The sequence below is a fragment of the Pongo pygmaeus genome, chromosome 2 (assembly GCF_028885625.2).
Source record: "Pongo pygmaeus isolate AG05252 chromosome 2, NHGRI_mPonPyg2-v2.0_pri, whole genome shotgun sequence".
In the NCBI taxonomy this organism is placed as follows: Eukaryota; Metazoa; Chordata; class Mammalia; order Primates; family Hominidae; genus Pongo; species Pongo pygmaeus.
The window spans coordinates 73,167,017-73,184,906 of record NC_085930.1 but is presented as its reverse complement, the minus strand read 5'-3'; the positions used below and the strand labels follow the sequence as shown (position 1 = coordinate 73,184,906).

The following is a 17,890-nucleotide window of genomic DNA, read 5'->3' as shown; positions in this document are numbered from 1 at the left end:
CTTGCCCTCAACATTCCATTGGAGATTTTCGTTTGTTCCATTACGGGTTAGTTCACTTGACCTCTTCAGAAACTAGCTATACAGGATCCAGAAGCAAAGGAGCAATTTTCCAGATCAAAAGTAGTCTCAATGTGGCAGCAAGTGGGATGCTCTCAGAAGGTGGTGGGGTGCTTTTGCATAGGAGGGGAGAGTCCAGGAGCCCGCATTCCTGGAAAATGCTTTCCTGAGAGCTGCGGGTAATTTGCTTCAAAAAAAGTAACATGCAAAAGAGCCTTTTTGCCTGACAGCACCTCCTGGGTAACATTTCCAAGCAAATAAGTTCTATTAGCTAATTCAGTGCTACTAAACATCTATGAGGAAACATTATGAGAAGATTCAAAAGCAGTAGGACATCTGGCCCTTGTGTTTATCTGTATTTGATAAGATGACACAGGAAGCAAACACAGAAAGCAACATGTTAACAAGGGCAAAAGATCAAAATGGAAACTTAATACCTGCGTGTCACTACCTTCTGTTTAAAAGGGGAACTGGCTGAAGTCTTACCTTGACCCAAGAGAGAGCCTGTGAAATCTCCAGACACTTTCTGAAGTTGGAGACAACAGCTTCCAGCCAGAGGCAATGCAAGGAACCAAGTGCAGGGGCTGGTGGGTGTAGAGTTACCTGCAGATCATAATTAGATAAGAGTAAGGACCTAGGTGTGGGGGAAAAGACGGTGGCAGCAGTGACTGGAGCCAAGAAATGAGCATAAAAATTCACACAGCCATCATGGGGCGTCTTACTTTAAGGAAATCAGAAGTTGGAGTCCCTGCCAGATAGCACTTAGGTGCAGGAGAGAGGAAGGGCGAGTCCAACAGGGCGTGTACTTAACCCTGCTCTGACCTTTCTGCCTGCATGTGCACCTCCTCTGTGCATGAAGCAGGCAGCTCCTGGCTGTTGATAAAGTGCCGTGGACACCTTCTGCTTTGTGCAGATGCACGGTGATGGGTTTGGGCTTTTACTTTGAATTCCAGTGAGGATGCTGGCAGGAAGGGAGTGCCTAGGTCTGTTCCTAGAATATTGATATTTCAGCATTGGTAGTGCTGAGCAGCAGCTTTCCTTGTGGCCTAACCTGGGAGGCCACGAGCATTGGTTAAAATGTCACCTGGGCTCTGACAAGCCCTTAACCATGGGTGAGGATACAGCCTGTGCTGCCTGCCAAATACGATTCCCAGAATGCCCCCTGAAGTTAGCTGGCACCACGGCAGAGTCAAGAATATCGGAGCAGGGAGGAGTGAAGAGGGATTTGGCACTGGCTTCCCGGTGGCTGGAAACAGTGTGTCAGCGTCATTGGACTCGCCGCCCAGCCAGCCAGGCCTCTCTCACCCCACCCTGTGCACTTGAGCTTGGGTTCGTGTCAGTGGCAGCTGCACAAAGCAGTTGCTGAGCTTAAGTTTCCCCACCCAGCCTTAGAACACATTCTGCCCTTTAGTCTAGAGAGGATGAAATCACCCCTTGTTCCATGCAGCACTTCACAGGCACTTTCCTTTCATTGTGAAGCACTTGGCGTTTGGGCCCCGGTTCTGCACTGACCTCCCAGTGCTCTCCTCCGAATTTCCTACATTCTGACCTTCGTGGAGGGTGTGCCAGGTGCTGTTTGTAACAGTGAGTTGAGCAGAGCCATGATCCTCCCTGAAGGAGCTTGTGTGCTAAGGGAGAGCATGGGGCATGAGTCAGGTATACCCAAGAGTCTAGTCTGTGAGACTGTGCAGGACATGACGGTTATGCATAGACATTGTTCCATCAGCCACTGAAGACTGGCTTCACTGTGCATGAAACCACTTCTCCCCATTGGCTACTTTGTCCAAGGATGGATGAGTTTGTACATGCTTATTACACACATGAAATACCTGCATATATGCACATTTTCCTCAACTTGGCAGATCTGGTAAGCTCCAAAAGTGCATTTTCTCCCCCCGCCCATACCCTGACCCATCCTCCTGCTCCTTCCCTGACTGCACCACCACTGTGCTGCCCCGCTTGCCCTTTACTTCCTAGACATCCTAACTACATTTGTAACTCCCCTGCTTCAACTCCTTTATTTCCTGTGTATTCTAAATATTGACTGTGTCTGGTAGAGCTGGACTGTAGTATCATATGATACTGAGAAGTGTGTCACCATAAAAATGCACTTATAAAACTGCTCTCACCTGGAAAATGTTCTGAATATGACTGTCTACATCAGGTATATATATTCAGAGTTCTTTAAAACCTGCGTCTTTACAATGAAGCCTACTGTCATGTCTCTAGGGAATGTGAGAATGAGGAAAACATGTTAGTATTTAGGGACAGTCATTTGTATGTGAAAGCTATACAAGGTAACCAGACTGAGTTTCCACCTTTTACAAATCCTCTCTCTTCAGGGCCTCAGTTTTACCACCTATAAAATGAGGAAGTTGAATCAAAGGGTCTCTTGTGCCCTTTGTAGGGTCTAAGATTCCAATAAGCAAAATTCAGAGTGGGGGTAGGAGTTTGTGAAATATGAAACAGGAAGGTGTGATCCTTAGGGTCTGGGTCAGGGATCAGAGTACAAGGGGCTGGTTAGAAAAGGGGAGGGTTTGGAAAGGATTAAGGAATTTGGAGAACATCCACATGGCAGATGATCTCTTTCCCCCGAAAGAGATCTAGCTGTGTGGAACCTTTCTTCCAAACCACTCTTAAGTCAATAACAGTGCTGGTACCTTCTCACTTCTTCATGAAGTCCTGTAGATGGTGAGACGGATAACATCTTCCATCACTTCTTTCTCGGTGTGTCTAGGCAGGACTGACCTTGAATAAAAACATTTCAGCTCAGAGCTTTCCAATATAAAAGCCCATCAGATGATAAAGCTGAGAAGGAACGTGGTTGTGTTGAAGCAGCTTATTGGTGAGGATGTGTGTGTGTGTGTTTTCAAAGATAAATGTATCTTTCTCTGAAACAACAGCATAGAACTTTGGAAAGATGTTTTCTAGGCTTAAAACAAACACAATGTATTGTTGTATAAAAGTAGTAACGGATCAAAGTTGAATAGTACTGGAATCCAGAAAAGAATAGAAGAAAACCACGAAAATTGCTAAAATCCTCATACATAGCCACTGGGAATGTTCTGGCATATTTCTTAGCTAATTGAAAGTGCAAGGGAAGTTGCCTAAGCAAGACGTCATAAGCCAGCTTGGACGCTGATGTGGGGAGAAGGGTGAGTGAGCCTGATTGTTCTTTATTCAGAGTCTCAAATGGGCTCGCCCTGCCCTTGTCCAGCACAGGTGGCCGGCCCCACCTTTTTCTCCTCCTGTGACCTCTGGTTTCCTCAACCTGGCAGCCTAGGTGCCCAGGACCCAGCAAGTGTGTACCCTGTGTACCATGGTCCCTGTGCACCATGGCACCCTGTGGGTGCCCAGGGAATCCTCCACCTGTGGCCCCAGAATGACTTGAAAGGATTATTCTGAGGCTGGCTCTTCCTAGGGATTTCATCAGAAACGGGTGTGGTTCTCTCTGCTGGGATGAGCCCATCTTTGTTGTGCTGTATCATCCAAGAACAACTATGGAGTCTGGGAAGGGTGATTGGTCATTCTAGTCCAGCTGAAGATTATATAATGTGGCCTGTTTTGGTAATGTCATTCAGAGCTCAAAAACAGAACCGGACTGACACCTTGATTTATGCAGTTTGGTTACCCTTCATGTGGCTTAGTTGGTAAAAAGAGAAATCAGTATCCCTAAAATTTTTATCCCAAAGAAAGAAAGGAACTAAGTTTACACAGGAGCTGAGCACTGAAACTAGAGTCAATACATGGATTGCAGTGCTGACTCTATCCCAGCTCTAGGCAGATGACATACTGATTTATAATACTTTTGCATAATGCTTTCCAGTTTATGGGACATTTTTATAGCCATCTGATCTTTACAGTAACCCAGTGAGGTAGCTGGTGAGGTGATCTCTTTCAAAAATAAAGAAAGAAAATAGATCAGGTTGGTGAGCTAGCTGACTTATATACTCATTCACCGTCCTGTATACACACAACTGAAACTCTTCTTATTACAGGCCATTGCTTTTTCTACTGACACACTAACGTCACAAGGCTGTGGCAGAAATGTACAGAACCGGTGACATACAGGGATATTAATATGCATGTGGTCTGAAGTCACTGTACTTTTGGAACAAAGAGAACTGAACTCCTTGAATTTGGGGCTGGCCAACAAATTCTGGGTATGGAATCCCATAATTCTGGGTATGGAATCCCATTTTTAAAAAAATTAATAGACTCACAAGATAGAAGAAGAAAAAAATTTAAAAAAAGATGATAATTTTTTATAAGAAAAAATTACTAGACTTTATTTTTTAGAGCAGTTTGAAGTTTACAGAAAAACTGGGGCAGAAAGTACAGAGTTCTCATACATGCCCTTCTCCTCCTGACTTCCTGCCAGTTTCCTCTGTTAGTAACGTTTTGTATTATTGTGGCCTGTTTGTTAAGATTTGATATGCCAATATTGGATACATTGTTATTAATGTCCCTCCAACATTTGCTGCTTACTTTTCATGTTGTGCATTCTGTCGGTTTTCACCAATGCAAATGACACGTATCCACCATTAGAATATCATACAGAATAGTTTCTGCTCTAAAAATCCTCTGCACGCCTCCTATTTATCACTCCCTCCCTCCCTCCCCCTGAGCCTCAGGCTGTCTCTGATCTTACTGTGTCCAAAGATGGGATCCATTTTTTAGGGTTTTTTTAAAACATGTATAACAGTTTTTTGTTTTTGTTTTTGTTTTTGTTTTTGTTTTGCGAAACGGGGTCCTGCCCTGTTGCCCAGGCTGGAGTGCAGTGGCACGATCTCGGCTCACTGCAACCTCTGCCTCCTGGGTTCAAGTGATTCTCCTGCCTCAGCCTCCTGGGTAGCTGGGATTACAGGCATATGCCACCATGCCCAGCTAATTTTTTTGTATTTTTAGTAGAGACAGGGTTTCACCATGTTGGCCGGGTTGGTCTGGAACTCCTGACCTCAGGTGATCCGCCCACCTCAGCCTCCCAAAGCGCTGGGATTACAGGCGTGAGCCACCACGCCTGGCCTATAATAGATATTATTAAGTGGCATTTCAGAGCTACTGAACATAGTTAAAGATGACTATTTTTTCACCAAAACCAATAGATTCTGTGTTTTTGTTTTTGGAGGGTTAGATTTCATTTTGTTTTGCTGTGATCTTAGAAAAATTAGCTCTAAAGATTAATTTTTTTCTTCCTCTTCAATGAAAATAATCACCGTAGCTCATAAAAGAGACAAATGATTTAAAGTCCGTTAAGTGTCCTATATTCCTGCTTTTGAAGACATAAATATTATCTTCAAACCTCCTCCTCCTGACATTTTCTGAGGGTTTAAATACATGAGGAGGCCAAATCTCTGTTTCCAGGCCTACACCATACCCCCTTCTAGTCATTTCCATCACCTGAGCATCCCTAGGCATTCTGAGAACATCCAGTTTGTCTTCCTGCCTGGTAAGAGCAGTAGACATGAAGCTGACATTTGAGTTGGAAAGACCATCTTTGCCTCCTCACATCTTCCCAGAGGGGATTCTCAAGGGCAGAGAAAGCAACAGGACCATTTTTCTAGGACCCATCTTCTCTCCCATGACCCTTTCTTTTACCCTCAAGCCCCCCTCTCCCTCAACACCTCATTCTCTGATTTGGCTATAAAAGATTCAACAAAAATGTTCCATCGTTTAGGTGGTAAACGTAATACTCTACCTGAGCAGACTTTCTCTGAGGAGGTGATTGATTACTCGGTAGTCTTTCTTAGAACAGCCTCTTCTTTTGAACCTGGGAAGAAAAAAAATACCCCACTTCTCAGAATGATTAGCATTTGCATCATACAATCCAACTTCCTCCTCCATCTGTCTGTCTCTGTCTCTCTCTGTCTCTCTCTCTCTCTCTCTCTCTCTCACACACTCTCTCTCTCTCTCTCTCTCTCTCTCTCTCTGTCTCTCTCCCTCTTTCCAGTCAAGGACATTTCAAGAGGTTGGTCAGTACCACCCCCATATCTAAAACTTCAGTGTTTGCCTTCGCAGGGACTTTTCCAACTTTACCTAGAAAAGAACTAACCAGAACCTTAGCACTTGTGGTCAGCCTGCTTCCGGCTGTGGCTTCAGTTAGTTTGTCTGCTCCGAGAGAGGAAGCACTTGCTGTGACGGGAACTGCACTGGCTGGATTGTAGGAGGACCAGGGCAGACAGTACCTAATGACATTGGTATGTGAGATGCCAGCAGCAAGAAGTGAGTGAAGCAAAGAAGAGTGAAGCCAGAGTCAGACCCAGTGGCAGATGCGGCCGACAGACGCTCAGTGACCCCGTAATCCTCTCCCCACCTTCCCCTCCCAACTGCATATACACACACACCCCAAGATAATTCACAACAGACAAAGTGTCTTAGCTGAAGATGACTTTTTCAAAAATCCATTAGAAGCCAAGACACTGAGACACGTTTTTGATCTTGAATAGATAATACAGGCAAGATTCTGCAAACATTTCTAGGCCTTCAGACTCTGGGCTGGCTGGAGAGGCGTGGGTGACAGGCTTCACTGGAGTCATTCAGCACTCAAACAAGCTCAGAGTTTTGTATGAAAGTCTTAGCTAGAGAGAACGTAATTGGATTCAGGTGTTCTCTCTTTGCGCCTATTCCAGTAACTGGGTTATAGTCTAAACATTTGCGCTTTGAGATTTAGATTCTCCGTGCAGAGGGGGACCCTGTTGGTGGGGAACCTTATACCACACTAGAGCCTGTCCTACTGCACAGGATGCAAAACCAACGGGAAATTGAGAGAACAGTTTGGCTAAAATTGCTAATTAATTTTAACTACCAGGTACTTCTTGGTAATTTGAGATTTAATTTCACAGCCCAGGATGATTATTTAATTAAAACACCGGCAACACCTAGGATCTCAAATTTGGGGCTCTCCCCCACTTCAGTGCAGAAAAGATAAGAATGCTTGCCAGTGGGATCCCTCCTAGCCCAGCTTTTCATTATTAGATATTAAGGGAGGCAATGGGGGAGAGTCTGTGTGGTGGTGATTGATAAATTTCTAGACCAGAAAATCCTTTTGCTGTCTTTGCATTGAAGGCCTCCTATGAAATGGAGAATGAGGCTTTATCCCTAGGATGGGAGCACATGGCCCATGTGGCCTGCAGAAAGTATGACCTTTTTGAAACGCTGTGTTTTAACATTTGATTGAGCACTTTGGGAGGCGGTGGTTGGATCACCTGAGGTCAGGAGTTCAAGACCAGCCTGGCCAACCCCATCTCTACTAAAAATACAAAAATTAGCCAGGCATTGTGGTGCATGCCTGTAGTCCCAGCTACTTAGCAGGCTGAGGCATGAGAATAGCTTGAACCCGGTAGGTGGGCAGAGGTTGCAATGAGCTGAGATGGCGCCACTGCACTCCAGCCTGGGTGACACACTGAGACTCCATCTCAAAAAAATAAATTGACCTTTCTATCTGGTCTAGGTAACTTTTTGAATTTAATATAAAAATATTTCAATCATTTACCATTGATTAAAATGGATATTCTACATTCTAAAAAGATGCATTATTTCTTTTTATGGCTTTATGTACCCCTGGGGTGGGGCCATCAAGTCCCAAGATTACAGGTATGCCATGTAGCAGCACAAGACGCAGGGCATCAGTGCCTCTCCACCACCGAGGCGAGGGGCAGAGATGCCAGGAGCAGCCCTTGGCATGCTGATGGGCCCCATTTGTGTCTTCAGCACACACTCTTTAGACACTCACACTTGGAGTTAGGGCCTCCGTGCAGCTCCACAGAGGCGAAGAACTATGTGTTGAGACCCGGCCAGTGACCACAGTTCTTGGACTAAAGCAGCTTGAGAATAGAGACCTTGTCTTTCTCATCTTTAGATCCTCAGCGCTCAACCCCATGCAGGGCACAGATATTGTAAAAGTTCAGTAAAAGGCTGTTGAATGGAGAAAGTCTGTGCATTTTGCATTTATTTGTTCAAAGACCCTTCTGAAATCATTGCCTAGAGGGCCAGGAGGCACATATGGCATGAAAGAAGGTGAGGAAAATTCTCATTTTAATCTGTAGTCATTTGGTCACTTGCTATTAGAGTAAGGGAGAGAAACTGTTCCTTAAACTTTCAGCTATGTGCAGACTCTTGCATTGGTTTTCTGGAGTCTTTTGAAGGCCTCATTAATGTGGACTCTGTTTGGAAATCTGTGTTTTCTATTTTTATAGAAGGTTTGCTAAGCAAATGAACATATGAAGGATTTGAAAGCCAGATTTTAGATGGATTCGCTAACATTTTAGGCAGTTTAGCATTCATTTGCATGTCGGTAATAAGTGAGCTACAGGTGAGTTCTGACTGCTAGCAGTGAGGACTGTGAATGTCCATCCTCTCTCCTCTCCACTGGTCTGGTGAGGCAGGGCGGCCTTTCAGAGTTCCTGCTTCCTTCTGTTTCCCTCTAGCCTTCAACAGTCCAAGCTGCTCCTGCCTGTCTGCCCTCATCCCCAGCTCCAGCCACACTGGAGCCTCACTGTGCCAGTGCCCTCTGTGAAATACCCTCACGCTTGCCCAAGGGCTAACCTTCTTTAGGGCCAAGCCTTGCTTGAAGAGGATTCTAGCCAATTAGTCACTGGTTGTTGGGTCTTACTTGGACACTATTCTCTCTACCGCTCCTAGATACAACATAGCCTGCATTATTCCTTATTTTTTTGTTTTCAGAGAGTCTTGCTGTCACCCAGGCTGGAGTGCAGTGGCACAATTATGACTCACTGCAGCTTCGAACTCCTGGGCTCAAATGATCCTCCTGCCCCAGCTTCCCGAGTGGCTAGGACTACAGGTGGCCACTACCACAGCGAGCTAATTATTTTTATTTTTGATAGAGATGGAGTCTCACTCTTTTGCCCAGGCCAGTCTCAAACTTCTGGCCTCAAGCTATCCACCCACCTCGACCTCCCAAAGCACTGGGATTACAGGTATCAGCCACCAGGACTGGCCTGTTAAAAAGAAAATCTAGATGGTCACTCTCCTTAACTAAATTGTAAGCACTTTGATGGCAGGAATTCTATCACATACTTAGGTATCAAAACTGTTTCTCCTTTGAGGGGGTCTAGGATGCAGTGACCATGTCTCTGTTGCTCACTGTAGTATCCTCAACATTGTTGTATCCAAAGTGGGACTTTGGATCTTTTTTCTTCAATTTGTTTTCCTCAATTGAGGTCAGTCTGCAAAAATATGTAGCAGCCACCGTGAGTATCTAGGGCCTCGTGCTAAGTGATCTCTCTGCAGCTGTGCTTTGGTTTGTGGCTTCAGCAGCCCAGCCCACATCATCCCTCCTTCCCTCACCCTAGTGGGAGTGAGTGATCACCAGTGACCTGTTGCCTATGTGTGCCCTCTTCTGAAAAATGAGGTTTCCTCCTCAGAGTTGCATAGTCCTTGAACATGGGCTACTTCCTTGGTGGGAAGATGTGGCTATGGCTGAAGGATTGACACAGGAGAGATGAGTATAGTCAATGATAGGTCACTGCAGCTGCACGGGAGAAAACTGGTTACAGATGGGGAAGCACTTTGGGTTTCTAAGCTAGTCATCTCTGAAATGGAATTTTTTTAACGATCTTTTGCCCATTGCTCTGTGATGGGAAATTGATGAATATAAGCTAACGTTAAGACACATGAATGAAGTGTTTATTCAGGGTATAGGAAGGTAGAGATTGCCATTTTTCTCCTCCAGCAGTCACGATAAGCAGCTCAGGCTTACTACTTAAGCATTTGTTATTAGGGTCCGTGCAGAAAAAGAGTTGCATATCATTCTGTCCTTCCACAAGCTTTTATGAATATTTAATGTCTACTATGCTCTAGTCAGTATACTAAGGTGGTTCCTGCCTTCATAAAGCTCACAAACTAGTGACTGTGACCCTGCCTGCCCACCCACCAGTATCTTAAGCAAACACTCTATGACACCTTGTTGTCAATGTGGTATGACTTCTTGTGATATTTTTCGTCTAGCTCTCCTATATGGCTTCTATATTGCTAGATGGCCCTAGGTCAAGATACAGTTTAATGATCTCACTTGATTTGTAATATTTAGACATGTCTCATGGAGTTTCGTTATTTTAAATATATTGATGCCTTATATTGTATACAGCAGAGGTGAGCAAACCCAGCCTGCTGCCCACATTTGTAAATAAAATTTTATTGGAACATGGACATACCCATTTATTTATTTACGAGTTGTTTGGGGGTTATAACAGAGTAGCTGAGTAGTTGTTACAGAGACCAGATGGCCCACAAAGCTGAACATACTTACACAGAAAATGTTGCCGACCCCCATGGTGTACACAAAGCAACAATTATCCAGCATTCCGAGTGTGTGTGTGTTTGTGGGAGGGGGCTTGATTTGTTTTAGAAAGACCATTAAATGTATCCTTACAAGATGAAACTGGTCCAGGTGAGAATGACACCAGACATGTGGAATGAGTCAGTTTTCTTCCCCCTGTCTCATGCTAAGCTTTTCTTACTGTTCATTCCTGCCTCTGTACAGAACTTATGTATGCGGCATGCTCTTTGGGAGAAAGGCATATGTGGGCAGAAGGAAGTGAGGTGGGAGGAGGAGTTGTCCCATTCTGTTAACCAGTAGTGAGAAATACTGTTTACAGGCATAAGCTATAGACATCAAAAGGATGGAGATGGACGGGGGAGGAAACTGAATGGGCCTTTCTTAGGCTAGTTGCCAGCACCCATCAACCATTTTAGGCTGGAAGGATAAAGGAAACAACAGGAGTGGTTTCTATAAGCTCATAAACGGGGACATTGACGGAAGAGCCTATTCCCCATTTTCAGCCTCTTAATGATCTCCTCACCCACACAGACGCATACATGCACATGTATCTGTTAAGTGACAGAACACTTGGGACCTTAAAATTCACTTCACTTCAAGTGTTTGCAAAAGGTTTCCCCAGTATAATGCATTTTAAAATACACAGCATAATATGAGGTCCCTCGAGCAGTCAAATTCATGGAGACAGAAAATAGAATGGTGGTTGCCAGGGGCTGGGGGGAATGGGGTTAGTGTTTAATGGGGGTGGGATTTCAGTTGGGGAAGATAAAAAAATAGTTCTGGAAACAGATGATGGGGATGGTTGCACAGCAGTGTGAATGTACTTAATGCCACTAAACTGTATGCTTAAAATGGTTACAATGGTAAATTTTATGTTATGCATATTTTACCACAATTTTTTAAAAAAACCAAACTCCTCAGCCATGTAATTTGCAAAGATCAGAGCGGCAGTGGCAGTATTCAGATTTGGAGATTAGGACTGTTGTTTAGAATCTACATTTCCCCTATATTTAAATTTAAAGTGACTTCCTCTAAGAATTAAGAGTTCCATTGTATGCAATTAAAAAGATAGCTACTGAGCAATTAAAAAAAATACACAGCACATTAGTTCTGCAACAGAAGGAGATAACCTAATGAGAGTTAGGAAACATGGCATGGTAAGCTGGCCTTTCTTGTTTTTACCTCTAGAAGTGACTCAGTCTCTTTTTTTTTTTTTTTTTTAATGTGGATTCTAGGAAAGAAACCTTGACTGGTTCCCCAGGATGAGAGCCATGTCATTGGTCAGCAGTGATTCTGAAGGAGAACAGAATGAGCTGAGAAACCTGCAGGAGAAGCTGGAGTCCACCATGAAACTTGTCACGAACCTTTCTGGCCAGCTGTCAGAATTAAAGGATCAGGTAAAGAAAGGAAATCCCAGCGCCTACCCTCCCATCCATCCCCGCCCACCCCCACTATCACCACACCAAATCTGATGAGGAAAATCAGTAGTGCTTCACCTAAATGGAAAAGGGAGCCGGGCAACAGGGGACAAACCCACTCACTCCTCCAGTCTCCTCACCCCAATCCCCTTCACTGCCCTTTTCCAGGACAAAGCCATGGTGCTACTTTCAGTGCTGCTCAGGACATGGTTTTAATATGAAAAACAAAACCAAAAAAAAGGGGGGAAATGCAGACTACTTCAGTGAAGTACTGTCCAAAAACCACTATGCATAAAGCTATACCCTTTTTACTTTATGTACTGTGGAAGATTAAAAGCTGTTTCTTGTTTTGCTTCCTAGCCCTCAGACTTGTCAAATCCTCACCCCATATATTTAAATTCAGCATCCTAGGCTAAACCATAGTCATGGAAAAGCCCTTTTGGTTTCATTCCTTTCTCAGTGGCTTACTGAGTGGCTATCATAGTACAGGAATTGTGCCAGGTGCTGGGGATAAAACAGTGAATAATATAGACATACTCCCTGATCTCACAGGGCTTAACCATCTACAGAAATACTGCCCGCACCCAGCTTCCTATCTGTAAGATAAATGCTTTGCCCTTATCGTATGGATAGGAAGCAGGATGCGGGCAGTATTGTGGGCAGAATTTAAATTGGAAACAGGGAGTTTCCAATTTAAAGTAAGTTGTAGGGGACATGTTTATACCAAACCCGGCGTACTCTTTTTCTGCCCTTTTGACTCCATTAAAATGAACATGGCACAGTCACCAGGTGGTTATCTAGTGATAGGATGCAGCTGTGTGTTAAGGACTTGTACTCTGGGTGGTGAGCAGACCCTGATTGGTTTTATTAGTGCATTTCTGTAAGTGACTGGGATAACCATGTTCAGTTCAGCATTTTATGTGAGTTTCTGAAAGCTCTTTAATCAACTCCATAGACAAGATTATAGTGTTGCACAGCAATAGGCATGGGCCATGTCTGCACTGGATGTAAGTTGCAAGGTACACCCACAGGTGATTTATCACTCTTACAAAGATGATTTATCACTCTTACAAAGATCGTAACTAATGAAGACCGCATCTAGAATGCTCTCACTGGAGATGGTTTACAGAGCATTTTTAATAATCATACTTTGATTTATATTAATATTTCTTTTCAAACTGTGCCCTGAGATACCATTTGGCCTCAAGTTCTTTTCTTTCATCTGTATTAAGATGCAAATAAAAAAGACTAGTAGGAAAAGAAGGCCTTATTTATGAAGGTTGTCTATAGCTCTGAGCTTGGTAGCTACATAAAATGAGTAATAACCTAAATAAGTAAAACTAATGAAGATCTAACTAGATTACTTTGCTTAATATTAACGTTTTACCCCCACTGTGAAACATTTGGCAAATGTTCTGCAGGACTAAACTGACTCATGAGGACATTGGTGGCTACAGCTGCTTCTGGCACCGCCCCCCCAACCCCCCAGTGAGGTGAACTTCTTTACACATCCAGCAAGCTTTAGTTATCTTCTTGTCCCATTTGAGATAACTGTGGCTACAAGAATCTCAGTTAAATCAGATGTTTAAATTAGGTGCCAAAAAATCTGACAGACACTGAACTAATACTTAAATAAAGGAACACTTCAGTTCTCCATAAAATCTGGTGCCATTTTCCAAAGAAACAGAGGATCTTTGTTTCACACCCGTGGTACTGGAATTGCAACAGTGAGGCATTCTAGCTCTCATGTGCCAATGCGAGCGGCATTCATTCTTGCTCACTCATTTCTGCTTCTCATTGTCACACTTGGAGGCTCTTTCGGGGTATGTTTCAGTTGATCTGAGAAGCTGGGTGTTACCAATTTACTAGAGAGTTTCTTAAAATGTATCTGAAACAAACTATTAATGGGCATTCTGTGGTGGTAAAACCAGGCAACACCTCCCTACACTATCTGTCCTTTCAGAGCTAAGAATCTGTTATTTTGAATTGTTCACGAAGAGTGATTCTGAATCTGCTTCAGTGCACACTTTACAAACCAGTGAGCCTCGTCAAAGGAGTGAGTGAGTTGAGCTGAGGAATTAGAGTAAAGAATACAGGTATAGTGCCGGGCGTGGTGGCTTACGCCTGTAATTCCAACATTTCGGGAGGACAAGGAGGGTGGATCACCTGAGGTCAGGAGTTCGAGACCAGCCTGACCAACATGGAGAAACCCTGTCTTTACTAAAAATACAAAATTAGCTGGACGTGGTGGTGCATGCCTGTGATCACAGCTACTCAGGAGGCTGAGGCAGGAGAATCACTTGAACCCAGGAGGCGGAGGTTGTGGTGAGCCGAGATCGCGCCATTGCACTCCAGCCTGGGCAACAAGAGTGAAATTCCATCTCAAAAAAAAAAAAGAATACAGGTATAGGACAGTACCCGAGACTTCAGATGCCATCTCACCTCATTCCCTTATTTTCTTGATGAGGATACCAAAGGAGCCCAGAAGGTTCTTAGGCATTGCCAGGGCAGAAGCTCCTGATCATCCAGTCAGGGGTGTTTGTGTGTGTTTTCATTTGCTTTGTTATGTCACTGTACTGTTTGCCTGTCATGGTTGACTGTTTAAATTCTTACTCTTTTTTTAAAAAAAGCTTAAAGTTTCAGAAGTCAAGTCACATCATATACTTAAATGATATGGAGGATACATTCATTGTCACTTTATACAAGTGAGCATAGTAGAGACTTGGCATTTCTAAAATCCAAGATTAGATTATTTTGGTTAAGCCAAAGTTTTAGTTTAAACAAAATATGTAAAATTTGATTACATATGGACTAAGTTTCATTAAGTGACATTAAAACCAGTATGGCTTAAACTGCTTGATTCCAGCCTTTTATGCATTTTTTATTTTGAAGTTGGCAGTTGGAACCACTCTTCAGAAAGCCCTTCCCCTGTGAATGAATTTGAACTGTTTTTTTCTTGGAAGATATTATAAGTTAAAAAGAAGCATGAGAAGCCAGTAGTACATTCTCAAATGCTTTTACCAGGATTGATCTACTTAAGTTTTAAGGTACTCAGAATTACAGGAAAAATTCAACATAGCTGCTTTTTTTTTTTTGAGGGGGCAGGGGGATTTGCACCTTTTAAAAGGAACTAGTCATTGTTTTCTTTTGATTACGTAACTTCCTACAAACCTTTAATGCATTTGAGAATCAACTTGTTGAATAGATTTGAATTTTATTAAGTTTGGTTATAGCAATCATAAAGGTTTAAAAACCCTTTATGTGCAAAACATATTAAAAAATGCAGATATGTTAGAGAGCTGCTCTTTCTTAAATAGTAATTGTGAGAATTCTTGCTCTTTGTGGGCAAAAATTTTGAATTAAAAAATAAAAGCTCCATGAATGATTAATGAACAAGAAATCTTGTGATATTTTTTAAAACAGCTATGAAAGAATACCATTCACTAGTAAAAGTGCTAGAAAACACAAAAATTGCTCCATTACTTAGAGGGTTTGTTTTGTTGTTGTTGTTGTTGTTGTTTGTTTTAGATTTTCTGATTCAAAAACCAGCAGAATCGAGCAATGATTGATAGCTTAAATGTGGATGACTTTGGTCTCAATCTTTACTGTTATTTACCTCTTTGGTTGTTTTGTTATGTATCAGTCTGAGGGAAAAAAGTTCTTGTTAGGATATTAGTAAAATTATGGTTAGTGGTGTCACTTTTTCTATTACTGCCAAGAATGGTTGGTTAGGATTGCTATTCTAAGTATTATTTAACGATGCCTCTCATCTTGAAGTTTCCCCTCCCAAGAGATTCTGAATACTAAATGTGATTCTCTTACATTCTTATTCCAAGGAGAACTAATGTAAGAACTTAAAAATCTTTTGCATGTTTTCTTCATAATGCAAAAGAGCAAATACTAAGAAGGGCTAACTTTCTTGAAAATATGACTGGCTTCCTATAGGACAGCGACCATTATTTGTTGTTGCTAGGAATACAAGAAGTGCTTGAAAATTCAGATCATATTACCATGTTACAGTGTTTGGCGTTTTTCATGCAAGAGGTTTATCTTGCTAACATTAACCGCTTAAGGATAGAAGGCATAACACAAGATTAGAATAACTGGCCAAAGTTGGAAAATGGAATATTAAACGACCCGTACTGCGTCTATGTTCCTTATACTGTGCTGGGACCACAAAAGAAGACTAAGTCAACATCTGCCCTCTAGATCCAGGATCTAGCAAGAAAGACAAAGAAGTAGACCTCTAGCAATCTGATACAGTATGAGTGACTTGAGGCATGAATAGTTTCATGGAGCACAAAGAAGTACGTAGGTAGTGGTCCTGTGTGAAGTTTGCAGTGCACAAGGAGTTTAGCTTTTATAATCTTACAAGCAGGTGACTTCTGAGCTGGCAGAGAAATGCAGTAGGGGGCTTCCCAGGAAAGGAATCAGCACGAGCAATGGCATGAAAATGCATGGCATGCTCAAGGAATGGCAGTATGTTCTGGTTAATTCCGTTCCTTCTTTCAGCCAACACGTATGAAACCCGTTTGCCAGGTGCGGCATTAGGTACTGGGGCTACATAGATGAATAGATCCTCTTCTCTGCCTTCAAGAACTAAAAGTCTAGAGTGGGAAACAAGTAAACAGACCAATTATAATTAAAGTTGGTGAGTGTGTAACCGAGCTATGAACACATTGCTCTGGGAATGAAGAAAAGGGAGCGATTTGTTCAATCTGATCTTCGGGAGAGGATTAGAGTAATTACCACAGAAGTCTTCTCAGAGGTGGTAATTCAGGAGCTTGGTTTCAAAGCCTGAGTAAGAGTTGGCCAGGTGAAATAGAGAGAAACAGAGCATTTGGGATCAACTCTAAGAATCTGAATGATATCTATACATTGATAGTAAATCAACATAATTGTATTCAAGGGATGGTTTGGTTTCATTTCTCAGTATTTGAGGCTCATCATTCTGAACAAGACTGATTTTATAGGGCTGTAGAAAATAATTGTGATTACTAGAATTTGCTAGCTGTTTAGCATCTGAGTAACCAAGACCTTACTGTAACATGAAAGCAGCTTTTCAAAGACTATTAAGATGTGTTATAAACCAGAAATGTGGCATTTGTGTGCTGTCAATGAACTTTCCTTCCAGTGCCAGCCTTTAATCATTTAGAGGCAATACTGGTAGATTAAAATTTGCCCATTTCTACTGTATGCCTCGTGTTTTCATGAACAGTCTTTCAGATGTTTGGCTGTATCTGACTTGTAAAGCTACACTATTCTTTGCTTCTTGTTTAGATGAGTCAAAAGGAGGAATGCTGAAATTCAAGCTAGTTTCTACATTTGTATAGATGTGAAGAACAGCATTACTACAACTGTTTATCCTCAGCTACATGGGAATTTTGAGGTTTGGTTTGGGTTTTTTGTTTTGTTTTGTTTTGTTTTTGAGACGGAGTCTCCCTGTGTTGCCCAGGCTGGAGTGCAGTGGCACGATCTCAGCTCACTGCAGCCTCCACCTCCCAGGTTTAAGTGATTCTCCTGCTTCAGGCCCCCAATTAGCTAGGATTACAGGCATGCACCACCATGCCTGGCTAGTTTTTGTATTTTTAGTAGAGATGGGGTTTTACCATGTTGGCCAGGCCGGTCTCGAACTCCTGGCCTCAAGTGATCTGCCTCCCAAAGTGCTGGTATTACGGAGTGAGCCACCATGCCCAGCCGTTTTGAGGATTTTTAAATGTACTATAAATGAGACGTCTCAACTACTCAAACTAGATGTTTCAATATTAGAATTTTGAATACAGTTACCATAGATTTTTTTAATCAAGAGTCAATTTTGTTTCAGATGTCCAGAGAGACTATTATCTGACAAAAATGCTAAGGATAGACTTTGGTCATTATATTTGTTTTGATATAGGTAAGAGTAACAGACAATAATGATGCCTTATAACAAGATATATAGATAGTATGTGTGAATGTGTGTAGGTGGGGTAGGTAAGTAGATAAGAAGAATTGAACTAATAAAACCAGAAATTATGTGAGAATATGCACTAAGAGGCTGGGGAAACCTAAGCGTCCAGAATTGTCGGCCTCAGTTTCTTATAGGTCAGATTTAGTCCTTCAGGGTTTTGAGGGGTTT

General features: G+C 42.5%; 1 protein-coding gene and 1 long non-coding RNA gene across 18 annotated transcripts in view; one reads left to right on the top strand and one right to left on the bottom strand.

The window, feature by feature from the left end:
* LOC129033653 (uncharacterized) overlaps window positions 1-17,890 on the bottom strand; it is a 72,845-nt gene that overhangs the window by 10,907 nt on the left and 44,048 nt on the right. For 3 of the 7 annotated variants that reach the window (XR_008501639.1, XR_008501642.2, XR_008501641.1), the window contains 3 exons: window positions 5,756-5,827; window positions 2,718-2,805; window positions 544-660 (listed from right to left, as the gene is read on the bottom strand). This is a non-coding gene — a long non-coding RNA (uncharacterized LOC129033653). Of the gene's footprint in view, window positions 1-543; window positions 661-2,717; window positions 2,806-5,755; window positions 5,828-6,093; window positions 6,340-17,890 lie in introns of those variants that run through there. The other 4 variants (XR_010125713.1, XR_010125712.1, XR_008501640.2 and 1 more) reach the window with 4 other exon arrangements.
* Window positions 1-17,890, top strand: part of ITPR1 (inositol 1,4,5-trisphosphate receptor type 1) — a 363,735-nt gene that overhangs the window by 341,431 nt on the left and 4,414 nt on the right. For all 11 annotated transcript variants that reach the window (XM_054482499.1, XM_054482497.1, XM_054482492.1 and 8 more), the window contains one exon: window positions 11,590-11,751. In XM_054482499.1, coding sequence (XP_054338474.1) covers window positions 11,590-11,751 — 162 coding nt within the window. The remainder of the gene's footprint in view (window positions 1-11,589; window positions 11,752-17,890) is intronic.